Source organism: Stenella coeruleoalba (genome assembly GCF_951394435.1).
Source record: "Stenella coeruleoalba genome assembly, chromosome: 8".
In the NCBI taxonomy this organism is placed as follows: Eukaryota; Metazoa; Chordata; class Mammalia; order Artiodactyla; family Delphinidae; genus Stenella; species Stenella coeruleoalba.
In genome coordinates, this window is record NC_137154.1 from 83,884,178 (window position 1) to 83,902,827 (window position 18,650).

At 40.2% G+C, this 18,650-nt stretch overlaps 1 protein-coding gene across 1 annotated transcript in view; it reads right to left on the reverse strand.

Moving 5' to 3' along the window:
• Positions 1 to 12,404, reverse strand: part of SLC35F2 (solute carrier family 35 member F2) — a gene marked incomplete at its 3' end in the record, with an annotated part of 48,885 nt that extends 36,481 nt beyond the window's left edge. The window contains exon 1 of the mRNA XM_079929265.1: positions 12,280 to 12,404. Coding sequence (XP_079785391.1) covers positions 12,280 to 12,389 — 110 coding nt within the window. The 5' untranslated portion in view covers positions 12,390 to 12,404. The remainder of the gene's footprint in view (positions 1 to 12,279) is intronic.
• Between the last annotated feature and the right edge of the window lie 6,246 nt (positions 12,405 to 18,650).

Genomic DNA, 18,650 nt, shown 5'->3' on the forward strand with positions numbered 1-18,650 from the left:
GTGATTTCCTTACATATTATGTCCTGCATGATTCCTAGGTAGTCAAGAATACAAGGGAAACATTAATACTCACTGTCTATACAATAAAAGGGAGACAAGTGTCAGTCACTGTATTGAGCTTTTACATATATTATCTTGCTGGATTTTCATACAAACCTAAAATGTAGGCAAAATTTTGCAAAAGTTCAAAGTTTTTTAACCAAGTTGATATGACAAACAGATAGTAACACTAGATTAAAATCCAAACAGGATTCTAAAGCCTGTGTTCTTTCCATTCCTCTATGCTAAGAAAATCAAATAATTGTGGGAAGAAAGATAGTAAGAAGGGTGCCCAGTTCCAGAATCATGTCCTCTCAACTCCTACGGCATTTGCATTGTAACCTTCCTTCCCATTTTCTACATCCTGTCTGTAGTGTTTTATATGCCTGTTGTATTTGTTTTACTAGATTATAAATGCAGAAACTGTCACGGATATTTTTGTGCCTCCCCCTTATATACATATCCACACAATATCTAGTACTGTTATTATTGTTGTTGTTACTATTGTTAACATTACTATTATTACTGTTACCACTGTTATTGTTTACAGTAGTAATAACAATATCTGACACTTGTTGAGTGCACATTATGTACAAAGCACTGTTCTAACAATTTCACAATTTCATAATCCTAATGCATTTAATCCTCCCAATAATCCTAAAGGTAGGTACTATTTTTTTTTTTTCTGTCCACACCATGCAGCATGTGGGATCTTAGTTGCCCAACCAGGGATCCAACCCGTGCCCCCTGCAGTGGAAGCATGGAGTCTTAACCACTGGACCACCAGGGAAGTCCCAGGTAGGTACTACTTTTATAGCTCTTTATAGATAAAGAAACTGAGGCACAAGACATTAAGCAACTTGCCCAATATCACACAGCTAGTAAGTGGTAGAACCTGGAGAGCAACCCAAGCAGTGTGGCTCATAATCATTGTTATATTGGAAGTACAGTAGCCCCCTCCCCTTTATCCATGAGGGATACATTCCAAGAACCCCAGTGGAAGCCCAAAAACGTGGATAGTACTAAACCCTATATATGCTGTGTTTTTTCCTATACCTACATACCTACGATAAAGTTTAATTTATAAATGAAGTTAACAACAGTAACTAATAGAATAGAGCAATCACAACAATATACTGTTATAAAAGTTATGTGAATGTGATCCTTCTCAGAATATCTTATGGTACAAATTTAATGCCTTTAATGCCTTTTCCATCTTAACTGAGCATTTATTACACACTGCGGCTGTAGCTTTTGCAGTTTAAGGTGCTGCAGCAACACTAGCACACATTTCTTTTTCCTTCTTCACAACTTCACATCTAGAAGATTTGTTCTTACCATATATCTTAGCAACCTCAGATGACAATTTTTTTCCTTATTAAGTAGAGAACTTTCACCTTTTCAATTAAAGAAAACACTTTATGGCTTCTCTGTGGTATATCCAAATTGCCAACATCACTACTCTTTCATTTGGGGGTCATTTTTAAGTAAAGTAATGGTGACTTGAACACAAAAACAGTCAATCTGATAACCAAGATGCTACAAGTGACTAATGGGCAGGACACGCAGGACAAAGGGATGATTCAAGTCCCAGGTGGGATGGAGCAGACGGCACAGGATTTCATCATGCTACTCAGAGCAGCACGAAATTTAGAACTTATGAATTGTCTATTTCTGGAATTTCCATTTAATATTTTCAGACCTCAGTTGACCATGTGTAACTGAAACTGAGGACAGTTGGGATACTACTTGCATTTATTATGAACTCAAAAATCCTTTATTATTATCCTAACAAAAGTGAGGTGGCTTAATAAAAATAACTGTGTGTCAGGTGCCATACTAAGTGCTTATATATGTTGTTTCATTTAAATCTCACAAAAACTTTTGTAAGAAAGGGATTACAAGTACAATTGAATAGGTGAGAAACTGAGTTTTAGCTGTTCAGTTTGTATTTTCTCATGCTACACACTGCCTCCCTGATAAGAACAAAAATAAAATATACAATATTGAGGATTATAATACCATACAGGGAGACCAACTGATACAAATTACCTTGCATCTCTAACAATGGGCATTAACACACTCATTTGATTATATGTTCTACAATTAATTATTTTAATAAGGGGTGTTCTAATGAAAATAAGATGACATAAAATCTATTTATGATATCCTCCCTCTGTCCTCCAATTTTTGATTGGCTGAAATAAGAAAGTCTGAAACACATATTCAACTCACCTATTCTCTTTGGACACAGGTCAGAGAAACTTGAGTCCTACAGCCTACAAGAGGGGAGGGGGCAGCACTAAACTGTGGGCAACATGTAGAGGATATGGCCTCTACCTCCAGGATTCTCCCTCTCCCCAGTCTCCTGTGTGAGAATTCTAAGAGGGGCACCAATGTGAACACCCTCCAAAGGCTAGGAACAGGAGCTCCAGGAGGGCTGACAATTTGGGCTCAGGGATGGGGCAAGGGTAGATTCAGAAGGATGGGATTAGTATTGGGTAATGAGTGTGCTGCTGTTTCAAGAGTCTAGATGACTAGAGTTTATGACCCTGTGACAGATGTACAGCCCTCTCTCTACCCAGCCCAGTCTGGCAAATACATGGAAGAAAACAGACTAACCCTGTTCTCAATGGGCAGCCAAGAAGCCACGACCCATAAAATTTTTAATTGCTAATACTGCCTGCCCATTGAGGCTGAGGCTGAATAGGAAGTTTGAAGAAGTTTTTTTTTTTTTTTTAACCATTGGAAAATCTAAATGTACATCCCTTGTGGATTATCAAACAAAAATACAGACTTCAAAACTTGAGGGTTTGGGGTTTTTTTCTGTTTTGTGTGGTTTAAACTGTAAAATGTAATTCTCAAATGAAGATAATCATCTGGTCTGCAGTTAGAAGAATGAAATCAACAGTGAAAGCAAAGCACAAATAAAGAGACAGGCAGAGAATCCCACTGTGGTTTGGGTTCCTGCCTCCAGCTGCTTCTCTGCTCTCTGTGGTTTGGCACTTTTACCCTCCTTGAACTCTGTGAAGTCATAAACCCTCTATTTTACCTACAACAGTGGTGAGCTGGATTTCTCTGCTAACAATCAAACTAATACACTATTTAAACACCAGCCAGGCACCAAAAGAAAACAGGAGTCTAAACCTGAATTAGAAAGTTCCTGAGGACTGGGCCTGGGAGGCAAATGGAGGTGTAAGGGAGATTTCCTGTGAGTCATGTGAGTCTTTCAACACTCCACAGGCCTCAAACCAGAAAAACTCATTCCCCTCCTTAAACTGACTCATTTGCTCCTAATTTACACCTCCCAACTCTCAACTACTCTCAGCCTTTTCAACTGAACCCCCACTATCAGGCAAGGAGAAGTAAATGAGCATTAGTGGAGAACCTGATACAAGCCCCAATGTTTTCAACTCTCTGGTGGTATCTTTAAAATCTATATAAATTGCATTGTGTATAGAGACACTATTTAATATAAAAGTAATAGCAAAATATGGGTATTTCACAGGTAATATGAGTATTTCTCAAAAGTGGAAACAAATAAGGCCAATAAACATACACGGAGACCCAGTTTCATTAGTGATCAGGGATATGCAAATTAAGAGATACTCTTTTACATTCATCTGACTGTCAAAAATTTTAAAGTCTGATAATATCAAGTGTTAGAAAGGTTATTTGTTTCACAGGACCTCTCATACTCAGCTAGTGGGAGTGTAAATTGATACAACCACTTTGGAAAAAGTTTGGCATTATTTTATAAAGTTGAACAATCACATACCCTATAATCCAGTAATTCCCCTCCTAGATGTATGTATATGTGCATGTGTGTGTATAAAAGAAGCTCTTACAAGTGATCAATAGGAGCCATGTAGAAGAATGCTCACTGTTCACTATTGCAAAAAACAGAAAAAAGCCCAAATGCCCATCAACAGAATGAGTAAATAAAGTGTGGTATACTCACAGGAAAGAACATTATATGAAGCAAAAGGGAGTGTGTTGCAGCATAAGGTAACAATATGGATGAAAGTTAGCAATGGGTAAAAAAATCCCAACAGATTATATATAGAAATACATAGAGGTACCAAACTATATCAAAATGAGAGCAAGGAAATGGTGAAAGGAGGATTCAGGATGGTGATTATCTTTGGTTGGGGAAGAAGGGATATGAAGGAGGAGATGACTAATAGGTAGATTAAAATTACCTTTAAGGCTGGTTGTAGGTATACAGGAACTTACTGCACACAAAAAAATTAACTTATTCATGGGCCAACAACGAAAGGGTGTCATGAGCCAGGGATTATGATTAATCCACTTCTGTGCAACTGAAATCTAAAAAATAAATTAAATGATGCCCCAGAAAGAGCATTATATTTATCGTGTGACTTTATATACTCTCTGGCACCCCAAGGCGATACAAATAACCCAGAGCAAAAACCCTAGGGGGTAAATTTTCCAAGTCCTTTTTTTTCTGTTTATTGCCCAGCTCATAGGAGGCAGGGTCACCACACTGGTTAGTAGCACAGGCTCTGTGGCCAGACTGACTTGATGGAGGAGATGAAACCTGGTTGCTTTCCTTACTACTGTGTGACTAATCCTGTTAGGGAATACGATTTAACCTCTCAGTGCCTCAGCTTCCAAATGTGTTCAGTAGGCTGGCAATGATAGTATAATACTTACTGCAGAGTATTATTGTAAGGATTACATGAGTTAATTCACATGAGGTGCTGGAATAGTGAAGTTGCTCTAGGTATACTAAGTAAACTTTACTCAACAAAGATTAGCTTTTATTATTTTTTTTATCTCTGGCTTGATACCACAGTGAAAAGCTTAAGAAATATTCTCCTAAACTCTTTTGTTCAGTACTGCTCCGGGAAGCTCTAAGCTTCAAGCTCTCAATAATACTAGCCTCAAGCTCTCAGTAGGATTTGTTGGACTGAAAAAACTGAGTTAAAACGTTCCTTAAATACTCTGGTTTCCAAGAAATGACTAGAAAGAAGTTTGGGACTCAAAGGTGGTTTCTCATGGAATCTTTCTCTGCATCATTAGCATAAATAACCAAGTTTTTGTGACATATTACTTATCTGATGACTTTAATTAACATAGACTCCTGTAACCATCCAAAAAAATGTCCCAAAATTTGTGGACTTAAAGTTTTTATAATTTATTAAAATAAAAACCATTTAAATCTTTATACAGGGCCTATTTATACTTTCACTACGAGCAATTCTAAGAAACTGGGTTACCTGGTTTCTACAGCATTAACAGGTTAGAAGTCATAATTTAGTAAGAATGCAGACTTTCAGAGATATGCTCAGTAATACAGAAAAAAATCATGTGTGAAAACTGTCAGAAAGAAGTCAGAAAAAAATAAGACAAAAAATTAACCTCTGATTATATTACAACCACTCAGAATAATAATTTTAATCATCATAATCATCATAATGGGGCTTCCCTGGTGGCGCAGTGGTTGCAAGTCCGCCTGCCGATGCAGGGGACACAGGTTCATGCCCCGGTTTGGGAAGATCCCACATGCTGCAGAGCGGCTAGGCCCGTGAGCCATGGCCGCTGAGCCTGCGTGTCCGGAGCCTGTGCTCCGCAACGGGAGAGGCCACAACAGTGAGAGGCCCGCGTTCCGCAAAAAAAAGAAAATCATCATAATGATGATCCTGAATCATGAAGAAAAGGTGATATGTTGAATGCACTTTGTTTATTAGAAGGCAAGTAGTCTCATATATCTGTTTTAAATATACCATGAAGACTTCTAAATAATGGGTTTTTTTCCCTTGGTAAAATCTCCAGGATTAGTTGCAAATGGACCCACTAAGTAATTCAATGGGTTGGCCTACCCTAGAAAGTTGTTTGATACAAACCAATTAAATGTTGAAGAACTGCTGCCCAAAATTATGAATAAATTAATTAACAGAAGTGAGTAATCCATTACATAAACAGTGTCATTTTAATTGGGTTTAAAAGTAAATTTTAATACTTTAAAAGAGTGGGTCATAAGTTTTCTGTAAAATTCACCTGCATGAAATGATTCATTTTCTCTGATGTTCCTCAGTAAATAATAATATAAGGAAGCTTTATAACTTTTTAACAAACTTACCAAAACTTATATACACAAGCAGTTACCTTGAGAGCCAGTTTGCTTCTTCCACAGCTATGGCTAGTGAAAATTACCTTTTTTGTCATAATATGGTAAATGTAACGAGTTAGGAAACAGGTAACTGAAGGGCATAGAGGAAGGGCATCCAACAGAGTGCAGCAAGGAGCCAGGGAAGAAGACTGCCTGACTTGATTCTGTCTACAAAGAGTCTTTAAGCAGCCATGAGGTCAGATAGGAAGGCATTCAAGAAGGGAGGTACAGGTGTAAAGATGCAGACAGCAAGGGACTCAGAGGCATGCCGTTATTGCTGGGCCGCCACATGAGAGATGGATGTTCTGGGAGATAAACTTGGAGAGGGAAGTGGGCCAGTGATAGGGGGCCTTACAGTTCACGTCAAGAACCTTGAGTTCTCACAAAAGGACAAATATTGCATGATTCCACTTATATAAGAGATCTAGAATAGTCAAATTTGTAGAGACAGAAAGTAGAATGGTGGTTACCAGGGGCTGAGGGGAGAGGGGGATGCAGAGTTAGTGTTTACACAGGTTCAGAGTTTCTGTTTGGAATAATAAACAAATTCTGGAAATGGAGAGCGGTGATGGTTGCACAACATTTTGAATATACTTAATGTCACTTAAAATGCTTAAAATGGTAAATTTTATGTTATATATATTTTACCATAATAAAAACCACTAAAAATATAATAATTGTGTTCAGGTAAAGAAGAAAATGAAGGAGGGAGGAGGGGAACAACAGCCAGAAGCAGTAGCAACAGCCACAGCTTGAGCTCCATCCAGTAACCAGTGGCTCTCAGTCTTGTTTTAGCTGCAGAACCCTTTCTTCAAACATCTTGCACAGAAGCCCAACTATAAACCAGGCTAAGCAACAGACTGGTGGGGGCCAGAGGCCAGCCCAGGAGCCACCAGCGTCTGTTTCCTAACTTGCCCCCATAATGGACCCAGAGGAGTCTCCAGGGAACCCCAAGAGCTCCCTCAATTTGCAAACCACTGATGCAGGTGATGGGAGGAAGCCAAAAGGTTTCGGCCTGAACATGATGCAGTGAGATTTCTGAGACAGTACTGTAAAACAGTCTGGTTTGGAATCAAATGAAACTATTTCAACTCTGCCTCTCACTAACCATGTGCCCTCAGGCAAGTTACTTCTATGCTATAAAGGGACTAAAAAAACTTTTTATATAAGGACTGATGAAATGTTAGTAGGATACCTTGATAGGTGGTAAATTCTCATTTGATGGCAGCTATTGGTACCCTTTAATTTTATTTGACATTACTGTGGTTCCTGTGAAATAAGATGATTTAGGGTAGGTGGAGGCATGGATGGAAGCTACGACAAAAGTCCAAGTAATGATAAAGGCCTAAACTGAAGTAGTGATAATAAGGATTGGAGGGGAAGGTGGACTCCAGAAATATTCTGGAAATGCTGTCAAGATGGGAAATAAGCACTGGCAGCCATCTCATATTCCTCCAAATCAACCTGAAGAAAGGAGCAGAGATAAGCAGGAATAACCCAAAGGTTATTCCTAGAACTGGTCTGGGGGAGGGACAGGACTATACCCGGGGCACAGAACAGCCAGAGGTCAAGTGGAAGGCTTTTAATGTCAACCCTTACCTCTCCCCTACATTGCATTACTGCCTATCCCTTTAAAAACTTCCTGCAGTGTTGAGAAGTTAAAAAGGTTCAGGCTTTCTAGCCAGGAGCCATTCCTCCACCCACCTCCCTCCAAGCTCCTAGGGCTAATGGGTTACAACCTAGAAAGACTGCCTCCTCCTTCTTCCAGAGCAGCTGGTGATAAAGCCATGGTCACAGAACAGCCTGATGGAGGGGTGCCAAACAAAAGCAATCAACAGTGGTTTTGTAATGCCCAAGGATTCTCCATTCTGGGATTCATCCCCTCCCTTCTACCTAAAGCCACCTGGAGGGACTTGGCCAGGCCTGGCCATTGACTCTTCCCCAGTACACAAGGGCACATGTATGAGAATGCTCATCAGTGTTGTTTGTGGCTGGGAGTTGGAAACTATCTGAGTGTCCATCACTGAAGGACCATGGAACCACAGATAGTTAGAAACAACAGGCTAGATCAGTGATTCTCAACCAGGGTCATTTTGTCCCCCAAGAAACATCTGACAATGTCTGGAAAGATTTTTGATTATCACAACTCAGAGGTAAGGAGGTGGAGAGAGTGCTATACTAGCATCTAGAGGGTAGAGGCCAGGGATACTGCTACATCCCACGATGTACAGGCCAGCCCCCAGAGCAAAGAATTATTTGACCCAAAATGTCAATAAGGCTGAGATTGAAAAACGATGGAGTAGAGGAACAAAACATGACTGGGTCATAAACATATAGTGCTGAATAGAAAAAAAAATTTTTTAAGAGATGTGATCTATTATAAAATTCCTATTTTGAATTAAGGATTCATATAGTCACATCTGGTATTCATTGTGTATGTATTTGCAAGGTAAGCGCTACACTTGGCAGAGAATACAATTGTGACCAAAACTAGATTGGATTCCTTACCTCCTGAAGTCTAGTAGAAGAGGCAGATATTAATTAATTTTGCAAATTTAAAGGGGAAGGGAGAAGATATTTTGGAGACTGGTAGGATCTAGAGCTCCCTAATCCCTCACTTGCAAAGGCCACAGAAAGTTCTTCAATTTACAGTACCTTTCAGGAGGGCTACATACCGGCTTAGGATTGTGTTGTGCACACAGTGAGTGCTCAATAGATGTTTGTTGAGTGAATAGATGAAGGCTGTACAGTTAAACACCACTAAATGACTCCCTCCAAATTTCTGCGCCTTAACCTTTGAAATGAGGAAACCAAACAGAAAAGAAGAACCAAAGGGCCAGGCCCTTTACTAGACAGTAACAAGGAGTACACGTGTAGACTGACCAAATACTGTTGTTCATTCCTCCTCAAGACTGTGCCCCCCTCAAACCAAGCTATTTGCAGTTCCTTGAGCAAAATACTCTTTGGCATCTCTAAGCCTGGACTGTCCTTCCTCACCTAGTCCACCTGGAAAACTCATTCATGCGTCAAATTCCCGATCACCTTCTCTGTCGAGCTCCCTCATGCTGGTGGACATGATCTCTGGCCTACTTTGTGCCATCTGTACTTTGTGCTCACCTCTACAGTACTTATCATAACTTCTTTTTTTTATGATGTTTTTATCATAACTTCTTACCATAATTTGATCATGAGTTCTCTGGGAACAGGAACTATATCCTATTCATCTTAATAGCACAGAGACTAGTCTAGAACCTAGAACATCATAGATGCTCAAGGTTTATCGAATGAAAGACTGAATGAATGAATACATGTCCTGCACTGTACTACGAAAAGAATGGGATAAAACCTATGCCCTCAAAAAGCTTACCATCTATTTGATGGGAAAAGGACAAATATGTGAAATAATAATTAACAATTTTTGCTAGAGATATAAATTTGATAGTCATTATAATAAACATGCATTTTTTCATATTTGAATTAGAGTATACATTAGGATATAATCTGCTAGATAGTATCCATACGATTAAATAAATATCCTCAGGTATTCCTGGAAATCCATATCCTCCTATCGTAGTATTTGTCATTTGAGTTGATAGCAATAAGTGACAAAAGCTGAAATTACAAGCAGAATCTACTTGGAAACATAGAGTGCTCATTATCATGAATGCCTGGCATGTAGTGGGTCCTCAATAAATTTTTATTGAACGAGTGACCTGATATTCTTAATCATAGAGAAAAAGTTATCTGTCTACTACTGAGGCAGGCATATCAGGAGTTGGTGTTACCTAGAATATATCCCTCTCATAATGAAAACAGAACCAGCTCAAGGTCCTAAACTTTTCCTCTGTTATTTAGTACCCAGTTGCCAAAAGAGGTATTATTGCCCCCTTTTGGTAAAACAAGTAGAAACCAGTTGTGTGGTCACAAACTATTCCTTTATATCCTATCCATATAGTGATAACACATCTACTTACCAACCTCTCTCCATCCCATAACGGTTAGGGATTCATGGAGCTAAACTCAAATTTAGGGGATGAGTTTTAATACTGAGAGTTTAAAATACTGAATATAAGAAGTCCTGGATATCAGGTAAACTGCATTTTTCTGATTGCTGGGTTAGACAAGGAGAAACTGCAAACAAGAATTCATGTTTGGATGGTTGCCAGAGGTAGGACTGAAAATCTTAATGAACAAAAGAGCTCAGCCAACCAAAAAAAAAAAAAAAAGCTCCAGCCCAAGACCCTCAGAATAAAGATCAATAAAGGGAAGACTGTAGAGAGTATGGCAGAATGGAAAGGAAGCCTCAAGAACCTTAGTCATCCCTCATTCATTCATTTATGGGGTTGTGGGAAATACAAAAATTTAAAAGACTTGATTTCTGCTGTTAAGGACTTCGTCCATCAGGAATGCAAGATACACATAAATAGCTATCACACAGGGAAGAAAGTAAAAATCCATAAGGGAGGCACAAAGAAAGTCTGTTCAGAGACAGAAGAAATCTTCTATCTAGGAAGCTATCAGATGTTCCTGGTAAAACATACCAGATTTTGAAAATATTAGAGCATTAGGAAAAAAACAATTATTGCTAATCCTTGTTATGTCTTGCTCAACTATTCCACCATATTGTCTGTCTCCTCATCAGGGTTGCTTCTCATCTCCTGAAGCAACACCACATCTTCCTATCACCCAGGAATGGAGGACTGATGGTGGGTGTAAACTAACCCATGCATAGTACCATGAACAAGGCTGTCTGCCACTCCTGCGTAATCAGCCACTTAATCTCCACAATAACCCAACAAGGTAGGTACTGTTATTATCCCCATTCTACAAGTAAGAAAAGTGGGGCACAGAGAAGTTAAGTGACTTGCCCAAGGTCACCTAGCTGGTAAGTGGCACAAAAACAGGATTTGAGTCCAGAATCTGTACCCTTAGACATTACACTACACTGCCTCCCAGCTGAGAACTTATGGCTAAATTTATCAGACATACTGTATATAGCTGGATAATACAAGGTGATTTTTGGCCCTTTAAACACACACAGCTATTTAAAACTTATTTACATGAAAAAATACATACACCATTATTGATCTAGTTTTGAATATAGTATGACTTTTTAAGACAGTTTTCACAACCTTTAAAGGAAAATTCACTTTGTTAACCTTAAAAAAAAAAAAAAAAAGGGTGCCAGCGTCCAGGAGTAGTTAAGCCCAGTTTAGACTGGGGCTGGCAGGCGCCACCCCTTACAGGTCATCGCATGGCCTTGGGGAAATTGCTTAGCCTTCTTTGTTTCTCCATCAGCAAAGCAGGGATAACAACAGTGCCATCTCATAAAATGGTATGGATTAAATGATAGTATCCATATAAATCGCTAAGCACAGTACGTGACATAGTGAATGCTCAGTGAACGTTCGCTTTCATTATTCAGATCCTGAGTTATCTGTATTTCCAGGATGCGAGTCGTCCAGTAACCACAGAAATGCTTTCCCTGTCCCAGAGTCTCTGCCGATCCCTTGAGCACATTTCTCTCTATTTTCCACGTAACACAGTGACAAGAGAAGCAGGCTTCCCTGGACCTCAGACCCGAAGGTGGCTACGTCGCCTCGCTCAGCCCGGGAAAGAGGCAGGCTCTGGATTTCCTCGGGGCGGCACCACAAAACTCAACACAGACTTCTCACTTGGGTGAACTCAACTGTTAGTGAGGGATCACCCGCCCACTCTGCCGGGCTCCGCAGCAGGGAATGTGGGCACCGGCGGCAGGAAGAGGAGCTCACCCACCTACCAAGCCCGAGACTGGGCACCCCTCCTTCACAGCATCCCTGGGGACTTCGTCCCCTCCCCGCTGGGAGGCCACTGGGGATTGACCTAACAATGCCAAGACAGTGAATTTCCCCTCAAATCCTCTGAAATACATCCCCACGATTTCTAAGAGGGAGTCAAGGGAGGGACGCCAAGAGCTTCATAAAGCCAGTAAACAGCTACATCCCTGCAGCACATGTTCAGCCGCCTGAACCAGCACCCCAGTGCTTGCCGCCGCCACTTGCGAACCCGGGAGCTCCCAGCAGCGCCGGCCGCCCAGCCGGTCGCCGTGCGCGGCCTCCACTCACCAGGTGAAGAGTTTGCCCTTGATCCAGAGCAGCAGGCTGGCGGACTCGCCCGCTGCTCCCTGCGCGTGCGGCTGCGGGCGGGCGGATCCCGCCGGCGAGGTGGCCTCCATGGGAGCCCCGCGGTCTCCGGCGCCCGGAACCCCTAGACGTGCCGGGTCCCGGAAGACGGGAGGCGGTGCCTGTGCTGCCGGTGGCGGCTCGGCTCGGCCAGTGAGTCCGCGCTGCCGGGTTCGCTCGCGTCCTTCTCGCACCGCGGCCGGCGGGCTCCTTCTGCGGCAAATCATTAACTGTCAAGCCCCTAGGGCCAGACAATACATTTGCAGATTGCAACCTGGCACCTCGGGGGGCCAGGAGCAGGAGGAGAAAGGGCGCTTTTTTTTTTCCACCTTGGCAGTCGAGCTTCACTGTTGGTTGACACCCAATATGCATTTCAAGTTCTTATGGTCCCTTATTTAAAATCAGCAAATGAGGTGAATCGAGGTTATGCCAGCGTGTACTAACTTAAGAAGCAGTGATTTAGCTACTGCCTGACCTTTGCTAACTGGGAAGGTCTGGCTGACCCCTCTCTTGACCTAGTCTCCCTCCCTCTGACTAACTTATAAAAGATATTTCCCATCTAATAGAACTGAAGACGCCTTAGTTCTGTGTTTCTTGTTTTCGCAAAACATAGGTAAAATCCTATGTTTCCTATCCGTAAAGGGATGCCGGAAACATGTCTTCTTGGTCCTTGTGGTGTGTCTCCTTCCTTACGGGTGTGTTTGGTTTGTCTTTCAATATTCAGAATTGTCTCTGAGGTGCTAGAGAAGAGTGTCAACCCCTGGCGCTCAGCTAGGGTGTCCTGGGCCTGGGTCACGCCTTCCGATGCTTCTGCGGGCCAAGGAGGGACTAGGAACTGGGGTCCAAAAGTTCCTGACTCACTGACAAAAAGGACGTTGGTGGGTCTGGTAGACTGCTACTTCCGGAAAGGAGATCAGGAAGACAAAAGGAAAGGTGTTGAGACCGTTTTTTTCCTGACCACCTCCTTCCCGGGCAAGGTCCGGGCGGCAGGAGTGGGGAGCAGGCTGTGAGAAGATTCTAAGAAAGAAAATAGATTTTGAAAAATGAAATGTAGCTTTAGGAACCCCAAGTTTAGCAACTACAGAAACTCCAAAATTTAAATGAAATGATTTTTTTTTTAATTGTTTAAGAAGAGAGAAGGTGATACGATAATGGAAGCAGAGCTTGGAGGGATAGCTTTGAAGATGGAGCGGTCTCCACAAGCCAAGGAATAAAGTCAGCCAGTAGAAGTTTAGAGCCTTGAGAAGGAAGTAGCCCTGCCGACTTAAGCCTTAACTGTAGCCCAGTAAAACTGATTTCGGACTTCTGGCTTCCAGAACTGTAGGAGAATAGACTTGTGTTGTTTTAAGCTACTAAATTGGTGGTGACTTGTTGCAACAACCATAAGAAACAATTGCAGATGTAGTATATACACTAACTTGTAAGTGGTCATGAGGTACTGTCAAGTGAAAAAAGTAAGTTGCAGAGTTGCAGAATAATTGTATAATATGATTCCTTTTTAGTAAAAAACACCAAGTAACTTAATATCTTTATATAAACATATACATCTATATGCATATCTTTATGCTCAATTGTGTTTATATGAGCAAAAGAAGGGTGTGAAAGAATACACACCAGGCTTTTTTTTTTTTTTTTTTTTTTTTTTTTTGCGGTACACGGACCTCTCACTGTTGTGGCCTCTCCCGTTGCGGAGCACAGGCTCCGGACGCGCAGGCTCAGTGGCCATGGCTCACGGGCCCAGCCGCTCCGCGGCATGTAGGATCTTCCCGGAGCGGGGCACAAACCCGTGTCCCCTGCCTCGGCAGGCGGACTCTCAACCGCTGCGCCACCAGGGAAGCCCCACACCAGGATATTGATACAGGTTTAAGTTGTGAGGGTGGTGGGAATGGGGGGGAGTTGAGGAGGGGAATAAGGGAGAATTGTTTTATACATCTTTGTTTTGTGTTTTTACTATGGGCATATACTACTTTTGCAATTTGAAAAGTATTCAATTTAGATATTTTTCAGTAAGTCATGTTTGGCTCAACATATTACCCCCACAGGAAAATGGGGCCAGGAAACGTAGTCGACCACTAATGTGGATTCTAAAGTTATGCGCAAAGTTATATGTATTTTCTAAACAGAAAATGCTTCTCAAAAAGCATTGGCAGGCGAACTCTTAACCACTGCGCCACCAGGAGAGATTCCATGCGGGATCTTTTGTTGTGGCACATGGGCTTTTTGTTGCAGTGTGCGGGCTTCTCTCTACTTGTGGTGCGGGGGCTCTACAGTGCGCGGGATTGGTTGCCCTGTGGCATGTGGGATCTTAGTTCCCCAACCAGGGATCGAACCGGCATCCCTGCGTTGGAAGGCAGATCCTTAGCCACTGGACCACCAGGGAAGTCCCTGAGAGGCATATTTGAATACTAAAAATACCATAATAGTAATGAACTTCAACATTTTTATTGAAAAGGATCAAAAAGAAGAAAAATTCTAAAGCAGATATCAATATTTAAGACTCCCTTAAACTGGAACCAATGTTTAAGATAAACTGAAGTCATTTATAAAAATTTGAAATATAGTGGATTTACAATATTGTGTTAGTTTCAGGTGTACAGCAAAGCAACTCGGTTATATATTTTTTCAGATTATATTCCAATACAGGTTATAACAAGATATCAAATATCGTTCCCTGTGCTCTACAATAAATCCTTGATGCTTATCTATTTTATGTATAGTAGTTTGTATCTGTTAATCCTGTACTCCTCATTTGTCTTTCTCTCCCTCCATCTCCCCTTTGGTAACCATAAGTTTGTTTTCTATGTCTATGAGTCTGTTTCTGTTTTGTATACAGATTCTTTTTTTTTTTTTTTTTTCTTTTTTGGCTGCACCACGAGGCTTGCAGGATCTTAGTTCCCCAACTAGGGATCAAACCTGTGCCCCCTGCAGTGGGAGCATGGAGTCCTAACCACTGGACCGCCAGGGAATTCCCTAGATTCATTTGTATTATTTTTTAGATTCCACATATAACTGTTATCTTGTAGTATTTGTATTTCTCTGTTTGGCTTACTTCACTGAGTATATCAGTCCATCCATCCATGTTGCTGCACATGGCAATATTTCATTCTTTTTTACAGCTGAGTAATATTCCAGTGTGTGTGTGTGTGTGTGTGTGTGTGTGTGTGTGTGTGTGTACCACATCTTCTTAAAGTAATCAACTGTTGATGGGCACTTGGGTTGTTTCCATGTCTTGGCTATTGTAAATAGTGCTGCTATGAACATTGGGGTGCATGTATCTTTTTGAGTTAGACTTTTCATTTTTTCCAGATATATACCCAGGAGTGGAATTGCTGGATCATATGGTAGCTCTATTTTTAGTTTTTTAAGGACACTCCATATTGTTTTCCATAGTGGCTGCACCAATTTACACTCCCACCAACAGTGTAGGAGTATTCCCTTTTCTCCAAATCTTCTCCAGCATTTATTATTTGTAGACTTAGTGATGATAGACATTCTAACCAGTGTGAGGTGATACCTCATTGTGGTTTTGATTTGCATTTCTCTAATAATTAGTGACAATGAGCATCTTTTCATGTCCCTGTTGGCCATCTGTATGTCTTTGGAAATTTTTCTATTTAGGTCTCCTGCTCATTTTTTAATTGGGTTGTTTGGGGTTTTTTGATATTGAGTTATGTATGAGCTGTTTGCATATTTTTGGATATTAACCCCTTATCATTCGCATCATTTGCAAATATTTTCTCCCATTCTGTAGGTTGTTTTGTCTTGTTGATTTCCTTTGCTATGAAAAGCTTTTAAGTTTGATTAGGTCCCATTTATTTTTGCTTTTATTTGTTTTGCCTTAGGAGACTGATCTAAGAAAATATTGCTACAATTATGTCAGAGAAAGTTTTGCCTATGTTCTCTTCCAGAAGTTTTATGGTGTCATGTCTTATATTTAAGTCTTTAAACCATTTTGAGTTTATTTTTGTATATGGTGTGAGGGAGAGTTCTAATTTCATTGATTTACATGTAGCTGTCCAGCTTCCCAACACCACTTGTTGGAGAGGCTATCTTTTCTCTATTGTATATTCTTGCCTCCTTTGTCATAGATTAATTGACCACAGATGCATGGGTTTATTTCTGGGCTCTATATTCTGTTCTATTGATCTATATGTCTATTTTTGTGCCAATACCATGCTGTTTTTTAAAAAAATTAATTAATTTATTTATATATTTATTTTTTTGGCTGTGTTGGGTCTTCATTGCTGTGCGTGGGCTTTCTCTAGTTGATGTGAGCGGGGGCTACTCTTCATTAAGGTGTGCAGACTTCTCATTGTAGTGGCTTCTCTTGTTGCAGAGCACAGTTCTAGGCACACTGGCTCCAGTAGTTGTGGCATGCGGGCTCAGTTGCTCTATGGCATGTGGAACCTTCCTGGACCAGGGCTTGAACCCATGTCCCCTGCATTAGCAGGTGGATTTTTAACCACTGTGCCACCAGAGAAGTCCCAACATCATGCTGTTTTGATTACTGGAGCTTTGTAATATAGTCTGAAGTCTGAACCTGTTATGCCTCCAACTTTGTTGTTTTTCCTCAGGATTGCTTTGGCAATTCTGGCCCTTTTGTGATTCCATATAAATTTTAGGATTATTTGTTCCAGTTCTGTGAAAATTGTCCTGGGTATTTTGATAGGGATTGCATTAAATATGCAGATTGCTTTGAGTAGTATAGCCATTTTAACAATGTAAATTCTTCCAATCCAAGAGCATGGGATATCTTTCCATTCCTCTGAATCATCTTCAATTTCCATGATCAATGTTTTATAGTTTTCAGTGTATAGGTCTTTCATCTCCTTGGTTAAGTTTATTCCTTGGTTTTGTTTTGTTTTGTTTTTGTTTTTGGACACAATTCTAAAAAGGATTATTTTCTTTTACTTTCTCTTTCTGATATTTTGTTATTAGTTGTAAAGAATTGCAGCAGAGTTCTGTATATTAATCTAGTATCCCACTATCTTGCTGAATTTATTTATTAGTTCTAACAGTTTTTGTGTGGAGACTTTAGGGTTCTCTATATGAAGTATCATGTCATCTTCAAATAGTGACATTTATACCTCTTCCCTTCCAATCTGTATACTATTTATTTGTTTTTCTTGTCTGGCTGCTGTGGCTAGGACTTCTAATACTATGTTGAATAGAGGTAGTTAGTTGGGCATCCTTGTCTTGTTCCTGAATTTAGCAGGAAGGCTTTCAGCTTTTCACCATTGAGGATTATGTTGGCTGTGCGTTTGCCATAAATGGCTTTTATTATGTTGAGATACGTTCCCTCTATGCCCATTTTGGTGAGAGTTTTTATCATGAATGGATGTTGAATTTTGCCCAATGCTTTTTTTTTTTTTTTGCATCTATTGAGATAATCTTGTGGTTTATGTCTTTCCTTTTGCTAATGTGGTGTATCACATTGATTGATTTGCTTATGCCAAACCATTCTTGCATCCCTGGAGTGAATCCAAATTGATCATGGTGTATGATCTTTTTAAGTATTTTTGGATTTGATTTGCTACTATTTTGTTAAGGATTCTGTATTCATCAAGGATATTGACCTGTAATTTATATTTTTTTGTAGTGTCTTTGTGTGGTTTTGGTATCAAGGTGATAGTGGTTTCACAGAATGAATTTGGGAGCGTTCCCTCCTCTTCCATTTTTTGGAATTGTTGAAGAAGGATAGGTATAAGTTTTTCTTTTTACGTTTGGTACAATTCCCCAGTGAAGCTGTCCCGTCCTGGGCTTTTGTTTGCAGGGAGTTTTTTATTACAGACTCTATTTCACTGCTAGTGATCAGTCTGTTCAAACTATCTGTTTCTTCTTGACTCAATTTTGGCAGGCCGTATGTTTCTAGAAATTTGTCTATTTCTTGTAGGTAGTCCTATTTGTTGGCATATAACTGTTCATAGTATTCCCTCATTATTTTTTGTATTTCTGTGGCATCAGTTATTATTTCTCCTCTTTCATTTCTTATTTTGTTTTTATTTTTTTGGGGGGTCATCTCTCTTTTCTTCTTGGTGAGCTTAGCTAGAGGTTTGTTGATTTCATTTACCTTTTCAAATAACCAGTTCTTGTTTTTACTGATATTTTCTATTGCTTTTTAATTTCTATTTTATTTATTTTCTCTCTGATCTTTATTATTTCCTTCTTTCTGATGACTATGGGCTTTTGGGTTTTTGTTTTTTCTTTTTCTAATTCTTTTAGGTGGTAAGTTAGGTTGTTTATTTGAGATTTTCCTTGTTTCTTCAGGAAGGCCTGTATCACTATGAACTTCTCTCTTAGAATTGCTTTTGTTG